Source organism: Ambystoma mexicanum, chromosome 1p (assembly GCF_040938575.1).
Source record: "Ambystoma mexicanum isolate Mex_15411 chromosome 1p, UKY_AmexF1_1, whole genome shotgun sequence".
Taxonomy (NCBI): Eukaryota; Metazoa; Chordata; class Amphibia; order Caudata; family Ambystomatidae; genus Ambystoma; species Ambystoma mexicanum.
In genome coordinates this window covers 453,246,891-453,262,731 of record NC_090921.1, presented here as the reverse complement: position 1 = coordinate 453,262,731, position 15,841 = coordinate 453,246,891, and the positions used below count along the sequence as shown (strand labels likewise).

Genomic DNA, 15,841 nt, shown 5'->3' with positions numbered 1-15,841 from the left:
AAGAAGGGTAGGTGGAGAAACTGGAGGTGCTTCACAATGGCAACAAGGGAAGAATCTGGCGCAGCTCGAATGGAGAACAGACAGGGCCATTTTCTGTAGGGATGAGTGTCAGGCTGGGGTATGTGCTGGCTCGCACCCTTTAACGACTGTCCTGGATTGATTAAGACAGGTTTCTGGTTGGCAAAAAACGGTATGAGCCCAGGTTGGAAGGCCAGGATACTATGCTCCTGCTACTTGTGGATGCCACGTGTTACTAACATGAACAGGTATCACAATGCACAAACTACTGAGTGCACTTGAAGTAACTGCATTCGCATAAACTGGCCAGGAAGAAGAGCAACACAAAGGCAATTGTGATGGGCCCAGGCAATTTACCCTTGAGTGCTTGCTTGAAAATGGCAGATGTTTAGCCGCAGTGTATCACTTTGATCTTGACCTAACAGAACAAGCAGCGAGCTGTATACATTTTGCTGTGCCTACCTCTCCTTTGGTTCCTTAACCTGCAGATCAGACCCATGCAGGCAGTACATTTTCACCTATAATTTTCACCTATAATGAAACCGGTGAGGAAACCGTCTCGGGAGGGTAGCTCAGGGGCAAAGTGCTCACCTTGGAAGCAAGATGACACAGAGCAACACTGGCCCCCCTCCTCCTTGCCCCCCCCCCGGTCCACACTTTGAACACCTCTGGGTATTAAACACCTTATAAACAACCAATTAAAATTAAATACATTGAGAAGGGCGTCCTGTGGGGGTAGGCACAAGTAGAGGGTACCCTGCCAAAGCCCTGGCCCAGGGATACCTTTTGGACACCATCAGGGCAAAACCATAACTTCAGTAGTGTCTTGTAAACTCTGACTGGACCTACTTAAGTTTCGCTTTTGCAGGCGACAGAGCATCACATTGGGAGCCATTTTAGCAGTGGTAGAAGTGTACCAAAAAAGTGGTGGAACTGCGACTCTGGCAGCAGACAGAGTAGGAAGGCAGGGCAACGTGCAACATATTTTTCAAGGGTTGCAGTCATGCTGGTTGACAGCCAATTGAGTTGAAACAGATTTCACTTCATCTGTAAGTGAGATCAGTGGTAAAGTGGAGAAGTGTGCTTTAACTTCACAAAGAACATTGAAAATGGTTGCAAAAAGTAGTTGAGCTGTTAAAAGTAAATGTAGTGGAACACCACTCCTGACTGTTCCCGCTCACTTCGACCACCGCATTGGGTCAGGCAGGCTCACCCCATCAGCAGCTGCAGAGCCTAATCCCAATCCACATGGCTGGATGCTTGTTCCTGGTCGGGTCCTATCGCAAATAACAAGGGGGGTCCTGGCCGACTCTCTGCCAGACATGAGTCCTGGTTACAAGAGCCTTACCCAGAGTCTTTAGATCACTATCTTTCACAGAGGAGAAATATCCTAAACATATCAGTCTTTGTCCTGCCCTGGGGCAGTCCAGCACCCGATATCTGCCCAACCTCTATTATCAAGGACTGTGCTGAAGCCCTCTCACCTTTCATCACCACTCATCAACACCACATTCTCCACCTGCTCTGTTCCAACTAGTCTAAAGGACGCTTGGGTCTTCCTTTCCTATAAAATAAACCTCCCTTGACCCAACCATGAAAAACAACTACTGCCCTATCACCACCACCCCCCCCCCCTCCTCAAAATCTTGGATCGGGCGGCTTACCTCCAAATCCAGCCATACCTCGAATCCAACAACATTCTAGGGTTGCAGCAATCCGGCTTCAGACCTAGCCATGGCACAGAATGTGCATTAAAGAACTTAAAACACCAACTAGATGAGATCAAGGCTGCTGGCAACTCAGCCCTCCTCCTTCTGCTCGACTTGTCCGCAGCGTTTGACCTCATGGACCATAACATTTTGTGCCAGCACCTGGTGTCTGCAGCTCACTTCTCAACTGAAGCTATTATGTGATCTCCTCCTTTCTGATAGACTGCTCTATGAGAGTCTTCGCAGACAATGCCTCAGCACCTCCATTCCCCGTCACCTGCAGTGTGCCCCAAGGATTGTGTGTCCCTCACTACCCTTTATAATATATACACAAAACCTCTTGTTGACCTCCTCCATGACCTGGGTATCTCCTATCCAAACTACGCAGATGACACAGGTCCACCTCACCCTAACAGGAAACTATGCCACTGACTCCAACACGCTGTCTGTATACCAGAATATACAAGCCTGAATGGTTTCCATGTTCTCTGTCTTAATGCCGAGAAGACAGAAATTCTTCTGGTTGGATCTCATGCCCTACTAAGAAAACAAGGCCACGACTACAATACCTTCACCATCGACAGCATTACTATCCCTGTCTATAGTGAGGCCAAAACCTTGGGTGTTCACCTGGATGCCACGCTATGGCTTACGCGACAGGTCAATGCTATCGCTTCCTCAGCTGCATATACCACCAAGTTAATCAACGCTAGCAGACCTTTCCTGTTCTCGGACAGCTGCCTCACCATTTCCCGAGCTCTTATTGGCTCCACACTGGATTATTGTAATGTTCTTTTTGCTGGTACTGCCACGTGAAACATTAACAAACTCCAGGTCATTCTGAATAATATACTCAGGGCCATGCTCAACATCCCTAGAAGGGAGCACATCTCGCTGACTGGAAGAAACGCCCACTGGTTACCTGTATGTGAGCGTATTATTTTTCAAAACACATGATATTGCCCATAAATGCCCCTCCAAGGGTACCCCCACCCTACCAGTCCAACAAAATCAAAAAAGCACAGTCTTCAAGACCGTCCCGTTCCGCCTTTAACTACCGGCTCATCACTCCAAGATTCAGGCTAAAGCGATCAGGAGGGCTAAGTTACCCAGTCATTGCCTCTCAAGACACTGTTCTTCTCCCTTAGCTGACTTTGTGCTGATTTACTCACCTGTGCTTGCTGTCTTTCCAATCAACTGTTTCACCTTATAACTTGTCTGTAACAGCACCTTTATGCCTCCGAGCTTAAAGCGCTTTATAACTGTACTAAATAAAATAAAGTAAGGAAGCTCCCCGTAAAAAAGAAAAAACACACACACGCACGCACACACCTGTTTGCACCATAAACAAGCAGCCACCCACACCTCATCATACGCAGACGCACAAGCCCACATTTTTTATGAAATCCTTCTTATGTTGTGACCAGCAGAAGCTGCAAACGATTAAGTGAATTGAGAACAAGTGTTGAGAGAAGGAACCGCTGCTAAAATGGCAGGGGGAGGGAAGCTTTGCGTGTAGCTCTCCCCATCGCGCCCTTCCCCCCCTTTGCGAGATTTATGGCCAGCTGCACCGCTGAGAGTGGCTGTGAGGAAAAGGGCCCCCAACCGCTTTTCAGAAAGACAAAAACATTCTGAAAAATAACCCTGAGAAAAGCAAAAGCAGCTTCTTTCGGCATGGCACATATCTCTCTGCTTCCTTCGCGCGAGTGCGTGCGCCCGGCTGAAGAAAAGCAGACAATGCTCCCAGTTGTACCTGGAAGATATGTTTATGCCAATGACATTATAGAATTAGAATGCTGGCACCGTCGCCCTGTCTCTGCTTCCTATTAACGCTAATTTGCAGCAGATGCATTTAAAAAGGCATTTTCGGGTTAGAGACCATGGGTAATAAGAATGGCAGACACACACATTCGTGCCGTTCCACACTCACACGCAGAACCCCACACTCGCCCCGCCCCCATGCACAAGTTCAAATACAGGAAAATGTAAGTCTAAGAGAAACGCACCATAACCCTGGCTGCCGTCGGGATGAGAGGCGAGGGGGCTAGCACCAGCTCCTGCTGCAAGAGAAGATGTGCCACAAAGCAACACACACTCCCCTTTGCTGCCCTGCGCAGAGCTGTGGATAGGCAAAGGAAGGAGATTTAGAGAGGCTTAGAAAAGTGGCAGCAAACAGTAAAGAGGGCGGGCTGGACCAGGCCTCCTGAGAGGAGGGCATGAAGAAATACATTTAGATGCCAGTCCCGGGTCAAGTATGGTCAGACAGAATTGGGTTTGGTTTCATTAAGGGTTAGTCTTATGGAATTTACCATGTACTTAAAAAATATTGTTGCGTCTCTTGGCGAATTCACTGTATGTTGCTTTAAATCTACAGCAATCCCAGAAGTGCCATTATGGATGGATGGATGGATGGATGGATAGACGTAGTAAAGTGAGAAGAGCTTGAATGTACTAAAGACATTTTGGTCCAGTCTCTGCAATTGGTTAAAAAAAAAAGAGTCTCCGGGAATAGGACTGGATATATACAAGGGAAGAGTTAACTAGGGATAGACAGAGGCATCAACAGGGTAGGGCCTGAGCGGGCAAGGCCCACCTAAATCTGTAAATGCCTACCTAACTAGCAGCACTGCGTGGGCATTTACAGATGTTAATGCCACTGCCGTGGGCCTGACTGCATTAGCTGCAGGCCCCCCTTGTTAGACAATCCTAGCTACGCCTCTGGGTATAGACTGTGTACCGTTGATTTATACCGCGCACTGCTGCCATTTTCATGGTCTCTAGGCGCTCCATCTCCTTCATTCCTTGACTTGAAGTGTGATTGCCAGCTGCATCTCTGCCATCCGATACCTAATGGCAATGTGCTGCCCAATGATAAACCCCTCCACTGAAACCAAAGCCGTTTAGCACCCCTTCCCTTTTCCTCTTGACCCCATTAACCCATCTCTTTAGCCATAACACAGGGGATTACTTTGGCAATGACATTTCCACCTTCTTCTGCTGGACTGCCACCTCTGCCTACTCTCACCAGACTGATATGCGCAAAATCCTTCTCAACCTACCTTCAACTAAGCTATGATCTGATTAACACACTGGTCCATAGCAAGCTGGGCTGCTAAAAAAGCCACCACTTAGACGTGCACCCATGTCTAAGTGAAAGAACCCCTCAATTTTATCACACAAGTTCCAAATCTACCTTGCACCATCAGGTATATTTGTAACCTGGCTCACAGAAAATCAATATATATGTTCATGATTCTAGTGTATTGATCCCACCATTACCTCAGATGCCCCCAACATTTGCACAAACAGTCTTCCTCTACCCTCTCACACAAATTGAAGGAACTTTTCCCTTCTCCCCCCAAGGGAGCGCCCCCGCCCCCCTGCAAGTCTAGGGAGGTGAGCCCACTCCCAACACCCTACCTAGGGGTCGAGGCAAGTGGGACCTCACCGGAAGAGACTCTCCCTTTGGGGACAAGAACTAACGTTCCTGTGAGGAACTCCCTACTGCTGTGCATACCATGGCCTACATGAGATGCCATACAAAGCTAGAAACTACTAAGGATCATGACTGGGACGTAGAAACACTCCATAAACATTATCTTCAAGAAGAACAGGTCCCTTTACATCAAAACGTCCAATCCACTGGGACAAATACATTGAAGAATGCAGACTCTGCAACACCTGACGAGAGAGACCGGGTGAGAGAACAGCTGAGAGACAGCCATATGTAGGCACAGGAAGACTCTGAGCTGTCTAACACCCAGGGAGAGAGACCTGGAGAGAGAGAAAGCCACATGTAGGTATGGGAATAATCCGAGCTATGTAACACCCCGGGAGAGAGACCAGGAGAGAGAGAAATCGACACATAGGCATGGGAAGACGCCAAGCTACGTCGCACCCAGGGAGAGAGATCTGGAGAGAGAGAAAGTCACATGTAGATGCGGGAGGACCTCAGCCTACTTAACAACCACAGAGGGAGAGGTGCATAGTTTAGGAGGCACCACAAGTTTCAAATTCGCTTGACGCCGCAAAGCGAAACACCAACACTATGGAGAATTCCAAGAGGAAGGAACCAAAAGGGCAGGAGCCCGGAGATAGGTGGTGGAGAGACCATGGAAGGACCGTGATGGACAGCCGGTCCCCAAAACATTGCAGACACCACTGGGGAGACATTTCACTACGGCATCCAGCCCCCACCGAGAGAATGTACAGGGAGAAGGGAACCTGAAACACAGAATGCTGACAGAGACGCTGATGACAAGACAATACCAGGCAGAGGGCCCAGACGTATGAGACTCCTGAGGATGTTCTCCAGTATACTTTAAGGGAATGCGAGTTATGGGAGGACCCGCTGGATGGTTATATTGTGCAAGCAACTTTTCTTAGTAGAAGTGATGAGACACATTTAAAATCAGAAGATAATAAACATTAAAGATTGTGACTCAAGAGAAACTAATTCTGATAATCTAAATTTCAAGATACAGGAACAATGGATAATAATACCCTGGAAAAAGAGGAAAACAGTCATCATTCTCTATACGAAATACAGAATAGTAAAGAGAAAGAAGCTTATGAATCAGAGTTCAGAAGAACTAAAAAATTGAAAAGTGTGTCATGTCAAGTAGGCCAGAATGAACAGAATCATAATCATGCTCGAGAAAAAGGCTGTCAGTATAATAATCAAAACCAAGAATACGTTGAAATCAACAACCGGGATAAAGGATCTTACAAAAGATCGCCAAACATGTTTTTTCTAAGGACCCGGGAATAGTCAGTAGTCCCTTCCAAGAATTACAAAGACTAATCCATGAAGTCAAAAGAGACTATTTAAGAATGGTGTATTAAGAACACTGTTGACTGGTACTGGAAGTACCCTCAGGAGAAGGGAGTTGGTCTCCGGTTAGAAGTTAGTTTTCACAGTGGTAGGATCAGACAGGTTAGTGAGGACAGCAGACTTTCTTTTTGGGCTTTGACATAACATATGATTGGTTAGTACCTTGGAAGATAGGTAGGGATCACCCATAGTGATAGGGAAAGCTAGGCATTATAATATTGCTTTAATAAAAATCAGTGAACCATGTAGAGTATACACATCCTGCCTCTGGCTCTCCACACCTCCCTCCCATACCATCTGCCATGCAGACCAAACACTGATTAACAGCTCTGAAACCCACTCTGCTACACAAGCAAATCTAAATAATGTATTTCCATATATCCTCACATTAGAACAATCTCTCATTCCACCAGCCATCACCACCCTGAGCAAATTCAAAGGACACTAAGAAACGAGCACCTGCAACTCCAGGGGGGTCCTACTTAAGGCGTTCACCATTGCATTAATGTGGACACCACTGGATGTATAACTAGAGAGTGAATGGTACACTTATCTATATTTATAGTAAGTGCCAATGAAGTAGCAGGGCATCATTTGTCATATTAACCCATCCCTACTCTTGGGAATATTCAACGCCCATGCGAGGGGTCTCAAAGTAGGGCCTTCTAGAGCCCCAAACACACCAGATGTTCAGGAAAACCAGCAGATATGTAAATATCTTTCAATCCACTGTACTTTGAGTGGACGGACTGAAAACATGGGGTGTAGTAAGTCCGGTAAACCCGGACTAATAATTCTGCACTAGACTCAATGTGGTGTGTGGGAGCTCTTCCCACAAATATTCACTTGTGTGGAAAGCCGAGTTTCACTTTGACCATTCCTTCATCTTCAGGAATACCACTCGATAAATCCGATTACAGATCATAGAGAGTACATATATTGATCACTCGGCCCCCACAATGGCATACTTAGTCTCAAAGGGGTATTCCATACATACTACAATGACATGCAGATAGATTGCATTTCCTGGGGAGATGGTGCAGACTTGCATAAAGGTTTTAATTTTCTCCTCAATGACTAATACTCCTTTGAACCCTTGAGTACAGCAAGGTTCAGACCGGTCACCGATTTCATTCAGTATTTATGTTAAACCCCTTGATGACACTCTCCATGTAGGTTTGTATACCTACCACTATGATATGCGGCTATTAATGATCTCTTGCGGTAATATGTGAAACTCCCAACCTCCTAATTAATCTTTTCCAAATAATCAAAATGTAGGTGGCATGACATTGGTTGAGCATTACTGCACCAACCAGAGGCCTCCTTGCAGGATCCAAAACCTTGCGAGACAAAATAATCCTATTCCTGTACATAAAACAAACAAAATATAAGACTATATAATGGAGGTTGCCATTTGAAATGGCTTTTGTCCATGGAATTAAACGAATCACCTTTTCACTACTCTTCGAAAAGTCAATTCTTTCCAAGTCCAATGTCACCTAGCAACCATTGCACATGTCATCATTGTGTCACCGCTCGGTTACTGCATTATTCTTCATGAAGGGTTCATTCAAAACGAATTGACAGACCTGTGGATATTTCAAAAAGCCTCATAACCAAAACAAATGTGTAGCCATCATATTGATTCTGTGTAGCCTTCACTGGCTCCTGCTGCCTGTCAGGATTATCTTGGAACATGTGGCCACGATGCACATTCCAATATATTGACATTATGAAATGAACCATAAATACAATCGCCAGTCGTAAGCCAGGAAGACATCATCTACTTTTCTGTCTCTGAAAAGACTGCTCGTATTCCATGCAAAACCAAACAGGACCACACAAAAAAGCAGGATTTTAAGATCTGTCTTTTCACCTGAACAAAAACGTCCTCCCGTATAGGAACACTTGTGAAAACTACCCTCTGTTGGGTGAAGATCAGTTGATGATCGCTTGCTGAATTAGATGCTGGGCGTGTGGTGAAAACACAACCTCTTTGTTGGGGAAAGAGCCTGTTTTTGTACCAGGTCAGTTAATCTCTCGAGGGTGGGGTAATGAAGGTAGTTTCAATGAGAAAATCTTTAATTGTTAATCAGTCTTCGGTGAACATGTGAAGACATAGAACTTATAATTAAAGGAATGTAAAGGAAAAGAGATATTTACTTTTTAATATTACTGTTTTGAAATGCAGATGTTGAAACAGGGAATGTGATCTATGTACAATATTATTTCATAGAAGACACAAAATATGATCACACTATTAAATACCGAGACTGACAAATTACTAGTTGTGTTAGATTTTGTGTTCCAGAGCTGTTAGAATTATTCTTCCAAAACAAAATACTCTTCACCAGAGTTCACGAGTGATATGCACATCAGACAATAAAAAAATAACGTTTATCTTGTGTCAGGATCGGTATGGGACTTCGAGTCTGTTGTCATTGGTCCATTCAGCAACAACACACCAATGTATTCAGTATTTGTTTATTGATCAATCAATTATTTTTTATTAGTGAGTGGTTTGAGCAGAGGAGTATCAGTCTCTAGATCCAATTATTGTTACAATTATAAGTAGAATCAAGCAGAGAATGTGATGGCTGTTGGTTTCTCAGCACTAGCTTTTGTATAGTACTAATATTGGATGATATTAAATTGTTTCAATACAATAACACATTACATTTCTATAACATTTTTCCAATTAAATGTACACATAAGTGAGCTTCTTTCTTTTTTTGAGTACATGACAATATTGCCCTTTTATATATGGTTTCAAATCCATTTTAAGTGCTGCAATAATATAGCCAAATAGACCAATGGAGGGGTTGTTAACTTGGTGGGGTCATTAACCTGCGATATGATCCGAGGCAAAGCAAAGGGCCATGAGTTGGGGAAGGGTCATTATTCCAAGCGATAATTAACCATCCCTGAGGTCTATAAGGCTATTAACACATAATGGTAGTAGCAATACATGTTTTGGAGCTTTGCTGCTGGAGTAAAAAACATTTGTTTAATAATGAGAAAGTAAATGGACAGACTGAACTAGTAAATTAATTGTGGTTTTATTTTGTAGTATTTGAATAGCAAGCCCGTCTTCAGACGTTAAGCATTTCAATTGCAAACTTGGTTAAACTGGAGCAGTTTTAACATGAGCATGTATTACGGATCATGCAAATGTAAACTGTTCTCTATAAGAAAGTGAAAACCTTTAACATGTTTTAGCTTTCCTGCTGGTGTGCTAAATAGGTTGCTGCAGTGAAAAAAGATGGTCTTTCAGAGGCAGTGTCTTGTTGAAAGACATCTTGCAGGAAATTGCATTATTGTTTTGCTGTCTGCTTTTTAAGTCACCAGGTTTAGAATTCAGTCGATAGTAGTAGTTATTGACTGCACTGTGACCATTCTAATTGGCTGAGAATTCAAAAACGATTTCCATGTGCTAATAGGTTTTATTACCCAATAACTGGTACTCATAGCCTCTCACATGTGAAATTTCCATACAGTATATATGGCAAAATGAGGCACACTTTATTGCAATAAGGAAAGGAGTATGCACTTCATTTTTTGTTGTACTTTTTATTATGTTCTTTCCTGTGATTAATGCATTAAACAAGAATGCTAAACCAATCATAAATAATGCAGATGTTAGCAGCATAACCTTTACATGTTAACACTGCTTTTGCTGGGAGACAGCTGTACACAAAATAACTTAACTCACTGTTCAAACCAATAGTAGCATGATATAACACATAATAAGACTTTGGGTTGTTGCCACATGGTCTGCCAAGTATATCATTTAATGGTCTAAAGAATTCAGGAGATATTCCAGTTTAAGCCCTCAAATTCAAATTTAAAATTCCAGACATCAAAATTCTTGCTTCTCACAAGTATAAAAATCCAGAGATTCTGGATCTAAAAGAATGGCCATCTTGCAATGTATTGATTCACTCAATAATACACCCCATAACTGGCTGATATCAAAGAAGCAGCCCAGAGAGAGTTGTCCATGGATCCTAATCCAAATTTAAATGTTTCAATGCATGGTGACAATCTTGCCCTTCGCTGGTGATGGGCAGAACCCATCCCAAATATCTTATCATTCTGACTAATCAAACTCCTGGAGTCGCGGTACTGGTTCGTTTTCAAATTGCGTGCCGTTCTCTTTTTCGTCCTCATTGGAAAAACATAACTTTCTCCAATCTAGTTTTGGTTGTTGGAGACTCAAAAAAAAGGCCCGGCTAGAGTTTAAAAAAAAACAAACAACGTGTCTATACATTTCCGGCAACAAAGTCCCAATTCTTTCTCATTCTTACCAAAGGTGCATATGCCACCTGCCTTTTGGGCAAATTCTTTGGAAACTGGAGGACATTCCGAGTCACTTGTCATGGTCTCCAGTTAAAACAATAATATGCCCTTGTTCATAACGCAGGTCCATGACTGATACCGAAGTTGAGTTCTGGGTGCACTCTCTTAGAAGCTCGCACTATTTATCTATGAAAAGACTGCAGCCTTAACAAACGGTATCATCTATTTCTCAAGTCATCTAACAGAACACATGCAGTCGACTTCAGCCAACTATGCAAATGGATTATTTCCCTTCAATGCCACAACCATAATGTGGACATTTTAGTAACAGAAAATGTCCTACTCAAACAATACCAGAAAAAAAAATCTGAAATATGCACGCTCATTCCAACAAAGCAGTCAAGTCCAGTAATTACCCCAACAACCCCACATGGTACACCAACCACAAACCCTCCATTCACTAGCTCAATGTTCACCCACAAACCACAAAATAAGTAGTCCTAAAGGCTCTTGGTCAAGCACAGAACAGCACAGAACAGTGTGAAGCTCACTTAGATCCCTTAGGGTCGCTGACATAACTATGATGCCAACTATATGTCAAGTGCAGTGAAGGGGCAGTGGAAAGGGCTGCCTATACAGAGTAACCCTATCAAAATAACAACAGTTTTAATATAGCACTAGCTCCCCTGAGGGCATCAAAGAGGTATAATAACAGTTGACATCATCACCCACTGTGTGATACTCAATTTATAGACCTGGGAAGGATGAAAGGCGGAGTTGGCCCTACCGGATTCGAACCTGCATCAGCAGGCTCAACACCCTATGCAGTATTATACCTGATGAGATAGGTGCCCAGTGGTTCCATACTGCATCAGCCACCCCTATAAGTCTTCTAACTTGTCATTAAATCAGAAAGTCCATATTCAGACCATTAAACTAAGAGACCAACAGATTCAGGGCTGAGCACTTCCAAGCATGTCGCAAGTCCACCTCCAAGCAAAAGTGCCCTGACATGGCGAAAGGGCAACATGAGGCGTTCAGCAAAACATCTACATGAATAAGAGTGGGCACACTAAGGGCAGGCTTGTCAGAGTTGAGCTGCACTCGGCGCTGGTTTTCCCACAAGATGATCCTAGCACAATGTGATGACAAAAAGCAGCATATTGACTATTAAAAAAGGGAGCTTAAGGGTATCTTCGTTGCCTCCAGACTACCTTCCTTCACAGTTTCTACAGGCAGAAAATTACAGTTGAGGGGAAAACTATGCCAGAAAACTCCATCTCTTCTACAGTGGAGTTTTTCAATCTTGGTTGAAAGAATCAAAGCACATTCACCAGCTTGAGAACTTGAACAGGGACGCTTCGTAACCTCCTTTGGATGATAACATGGGACCTCTTTGTGCAAAGTCTTCAGTGCTGGGAGGGACAATTTGAACTTGAGCCTCCCGCCTACTCGTGGCCAACGGAAGAAGAGCAAGAGGAATACATTTGTACGTTTTTAAACCCCCAAAATAAGGCAAGCTTCTGCATTCTGGGCTCTGGGTACCTAGAATTCAGATTTTACGGCACGACCAGAGGGGCATAATATGCACACATCTTGCATCACTGTTCTAGCGACAGAAAGAAAAAATATAAGCATGTGTTAGAAAAGAACAGCGAAGAATCGAAGGTCAACGAAGGTTAAACAAACCTCTTTTTTGCTACTCTTGTGCTTTTTTCATACTTTTGATTTTGAATTCATCCATTCTGCAATCTCTGGAGCAAGGAGTGCATATGCCTTGTAATTCCTATATATTGAAAACTACTATGATCCAAATAGGGGTTAACAAAAAGCCCACACGTAACTGTCTGTATTTAATGGGAATTACAGAGAGCAGTTCAGTTGCCTTATCTTGTAGAGCTCAAGGAACCATTACTTGAACCGGCATGCATTTAACTACCATTGGCCCAGATCCATCTTGCCATCTCTAAAGGTCTTTAGAGTTGCACCTAGTCTAGGGAAATTATACAAAGATGTCTAATTGCATAAAAGAGCAACCTTCTCAGCACTAAAATCTTTTTTATGATGTAACGGACAGCCTTAAAGAAAATTCATTTTAGAGATTTAAAAAAGGTAATTCCTACTTCTAATTGTGTTCTGCCTTCATTGGGATCAATGGATAGTCCAGAAGTAAGAGAATTATTCAATTACATTTATATTTTCCATTGTTACATTTTGAAATGCGATGATAATGCAATACAAATGGACCCTAAAAGAGATGTCTAGTAGTCATATAATGCCATCCCAAGAACGGAAACCCTAACAATGCGCCATCACAAAACAATTAATTATTCTTAACAGGAGGCACTCACTGACTTATGAGCCTTCAGCATAATCCAAGACATCCTTCAGAACATCTGCACAACACAGGGTTTGAAATCCCTCGTCTCCGCTCTTGCCAATGTAGCGCCCATGGACCAACTAATGGGATTGGTGCGCTATAGCAATACCTTGAGTCAGTCTATCAATGCATCCTTAAACGATTCTTTGATCCGAGCTATCTTTCCTTACAGTGAACACTGATGAATCACAGGATTCAGTCACTTCTCCCAAGGGGGGGGGCCTTTCCTTGTGATGCTAGGGAGGTGAGCCTGCCGTGCGATAGCCTCCTTAGGGGTAGAGGCAAGCAGGAACACACCTGAGACTCCCCTCACCCCCCCCCCCTTGGGGGCAAGAACTACCGTTCCATCCAGGAGTTCCCAGAGTTACTCACTCATGGACCATCAACACCACCCAAGCTTCAGAAGGGCAAGGAAGATCAAACCACTGTTTGTTATTGTGTCTTAAAGCCATCAATACTGCAAAGAAGAAGAGTGAAGGAGTAATGCTGGTTGCTCACTATCTGGAATGGGCAATATAGTGAAGAAGAGTGATGGTGTGATACTGATCACTCACCTGTCTTGGGTGGACAATACTTTTTTGTATTTGTATTTGTTTATTATTTATATTGCGCACCGAACTCTGAGGTAACTGGGCGCTGGAAAAGACTTGTGAGTTACATACATGGAAAACAATGGAAGTACAGTTGAAGTTGGCCGGATCTGTGGTTACAGAAGGTCAGGAGGCATGAAGCATATACAACATAACCAAGTCAGAAGTGCAATCAAGTGAAGATACAGAATAGGAGCTGGGCACGAGCAGATACAGCCCGGGGGCCTTATTGGAGAGGCTTGTTGTTCAGCCAGTGCTTAATTCCAGATTTGAATACCTGAAGGGAGGGCTCTTGTCTAAGAGCAGTGGGTATGGAGTTCGAGCATTTAGCAGCTTGGACTGTGAAGCTTGCTCCTCCAGCGGTTTTTAGGTAGAACCTAGGTACTGTGAGGCAGTGAGAAAGGGTGGATCTGGTGGTGCAGGCTGAATGATGTTTGCAGATTTTGTCAGAAAGATATTTAGGTGCAGTGTTCGCAAGGCACTTGTGTGCGATTACTAGGGTGCGAAGAGTGATTCTGTCACAAACTGAAAGCCAATTGGCGTTGCGCCTGACAGTAGAAATGTGGCTGGATCTAGGTAAACTAAGTGCTGCTCTTAATGAGTTATTTTGCAGGACCTGGAGTCTGTTTAGATTAGGTTCGGAGGAACCTAGAAAGAGTGTGTTGCAATAGTTCATTTTCGACAGTGCAAGTGCTCTGGCTAGCGTTAGGCAGCTGTTGGTAGACAGATAGGCTTTGCCGCTGTAGATTAACTTATTGGCATAGGCTGTAGAGCATGCTACCAAACTGACTTGTTTCTTGAGGGACAGTGTAGAGTCAAGATAGACCCCCAGTGTTTTTATTTCATTTGAGACCTTGATTGGGTTGCCGTCAATGTTGAAGGTTGTATACCTATGGTCGAGCTTGTTTAGACGAGCCTGAGTGCTGACAATTAGGAGCTCGGTCTTATCATTAAGGCATAGGCTATTGTTAGCCATCCACGCCTGGATTTCGAGATAGATGTTATTCAGGAGTTTAGAATCTTGATCGTAGCAGCCTGTGAGAGGGATAAGGACTTGGGTGTCATCTGCATAGTTGGTGTGACTACTGTGTGGAATACTGTGAGGAAGAAGAATATATGAGGTATAGAGAGCATTTAACAGAAAGGAAAAGAGCACTATAATCCTTTGCTGGGGATGGCCCAGCAAAGTGTAATAAAAAGAGAAGGGACATTGGACAGAGAGGGAAGCCAAGGAGATTCAAACCAACATTGTGGTGAGATCTGAGCGAAACTGGGAAGTCCTGCAAACCAGGGAGGCAATCAGCTGGCATGCTACTGATGTACAGAGCCAGCACCAGGAGAGACCAGGGAGAGAGAAACCCTAAGGTGCAAAGCAGTCGCAAGTGGTGGCGTGATCCTGGATGGGTGGACTCTGCAGTCTGGAAATAGTGCCAGGTCCGCTGCAACTTAGCCACTGCAAAACATATGCCAAGGAACCAAAAGAGTCGAGATAATACAGACGCCATTGCGACAAGAGGAAGAAAATGTCTCGCCTTGCGAACAGGCCCAGTGATGCAAAACTCCAGAAGAAAAGGTAACAGGGACGGCGGGAGAACGAGGAGGGAGAACTGGTGTTAGAATCATACTTGTCACAGTGAATGTAAAGAGTTAAGAGTCAAGAGTAGCTTATTACTGGCCCAATTATACTGGTCCCAATTATATTGATGTGAGAAAAGTATGTAACAAACATAACTGGCCCAAGTAGAAACCCAATGTCAATCATTACTGGTCCAAGCATACTCCTGCCAGTAATGCTAAAGAAGAACTAAGTGAGAATCACCACTGGCATAATCATACTTGTCCCAGTCACAGTGGAGTGTATAAACCTAGTGATAATCTTTGTTGGAAGAAGCCTTTGTATTTTGATAACAAGAGGAAGTGTCAAGAAACTGGGACGTTTATCAAGAGTGTTGTTGACTAGACCAAGCCAGGAGAGTGTTGTTGACTGGCCCAGCAGGGGAAAAACTGG

The 15,841-nt window shown here is 43.8% G+C and overlaps 1 protein-coding gene across 6 annotated transcripts in view; it reads right to left on the bottom strand.

The window, feature by feature from the left end:
• Positions 1-15,841, bottom strand: part of LOC138572668 (single-stranded DNA-binding protein 3-like) — a 1,217,622-nt gene that overhangs the window by 313,080 nt on the left and 888,701 nt on the right. The window contains exon 1 of one of the 6 annotated variants that reach the window (XM_069649279.1): positions 3,734-3,827. The exons of the other annotated variants lie outside the window; for them this stretch is intronic. Coding sequence (XP_069505380.1) covers positions 3,734-3,736 — 3 coding nt within the window. The 5' untranslated portion in view covers positions 3,737-3,827. Of the gene's footprint in view, positions 1-3,733; positions 3,828-15,841 lie in introns of those variants that run through there. 6 annotated transcript variants of the gene reach the window in all.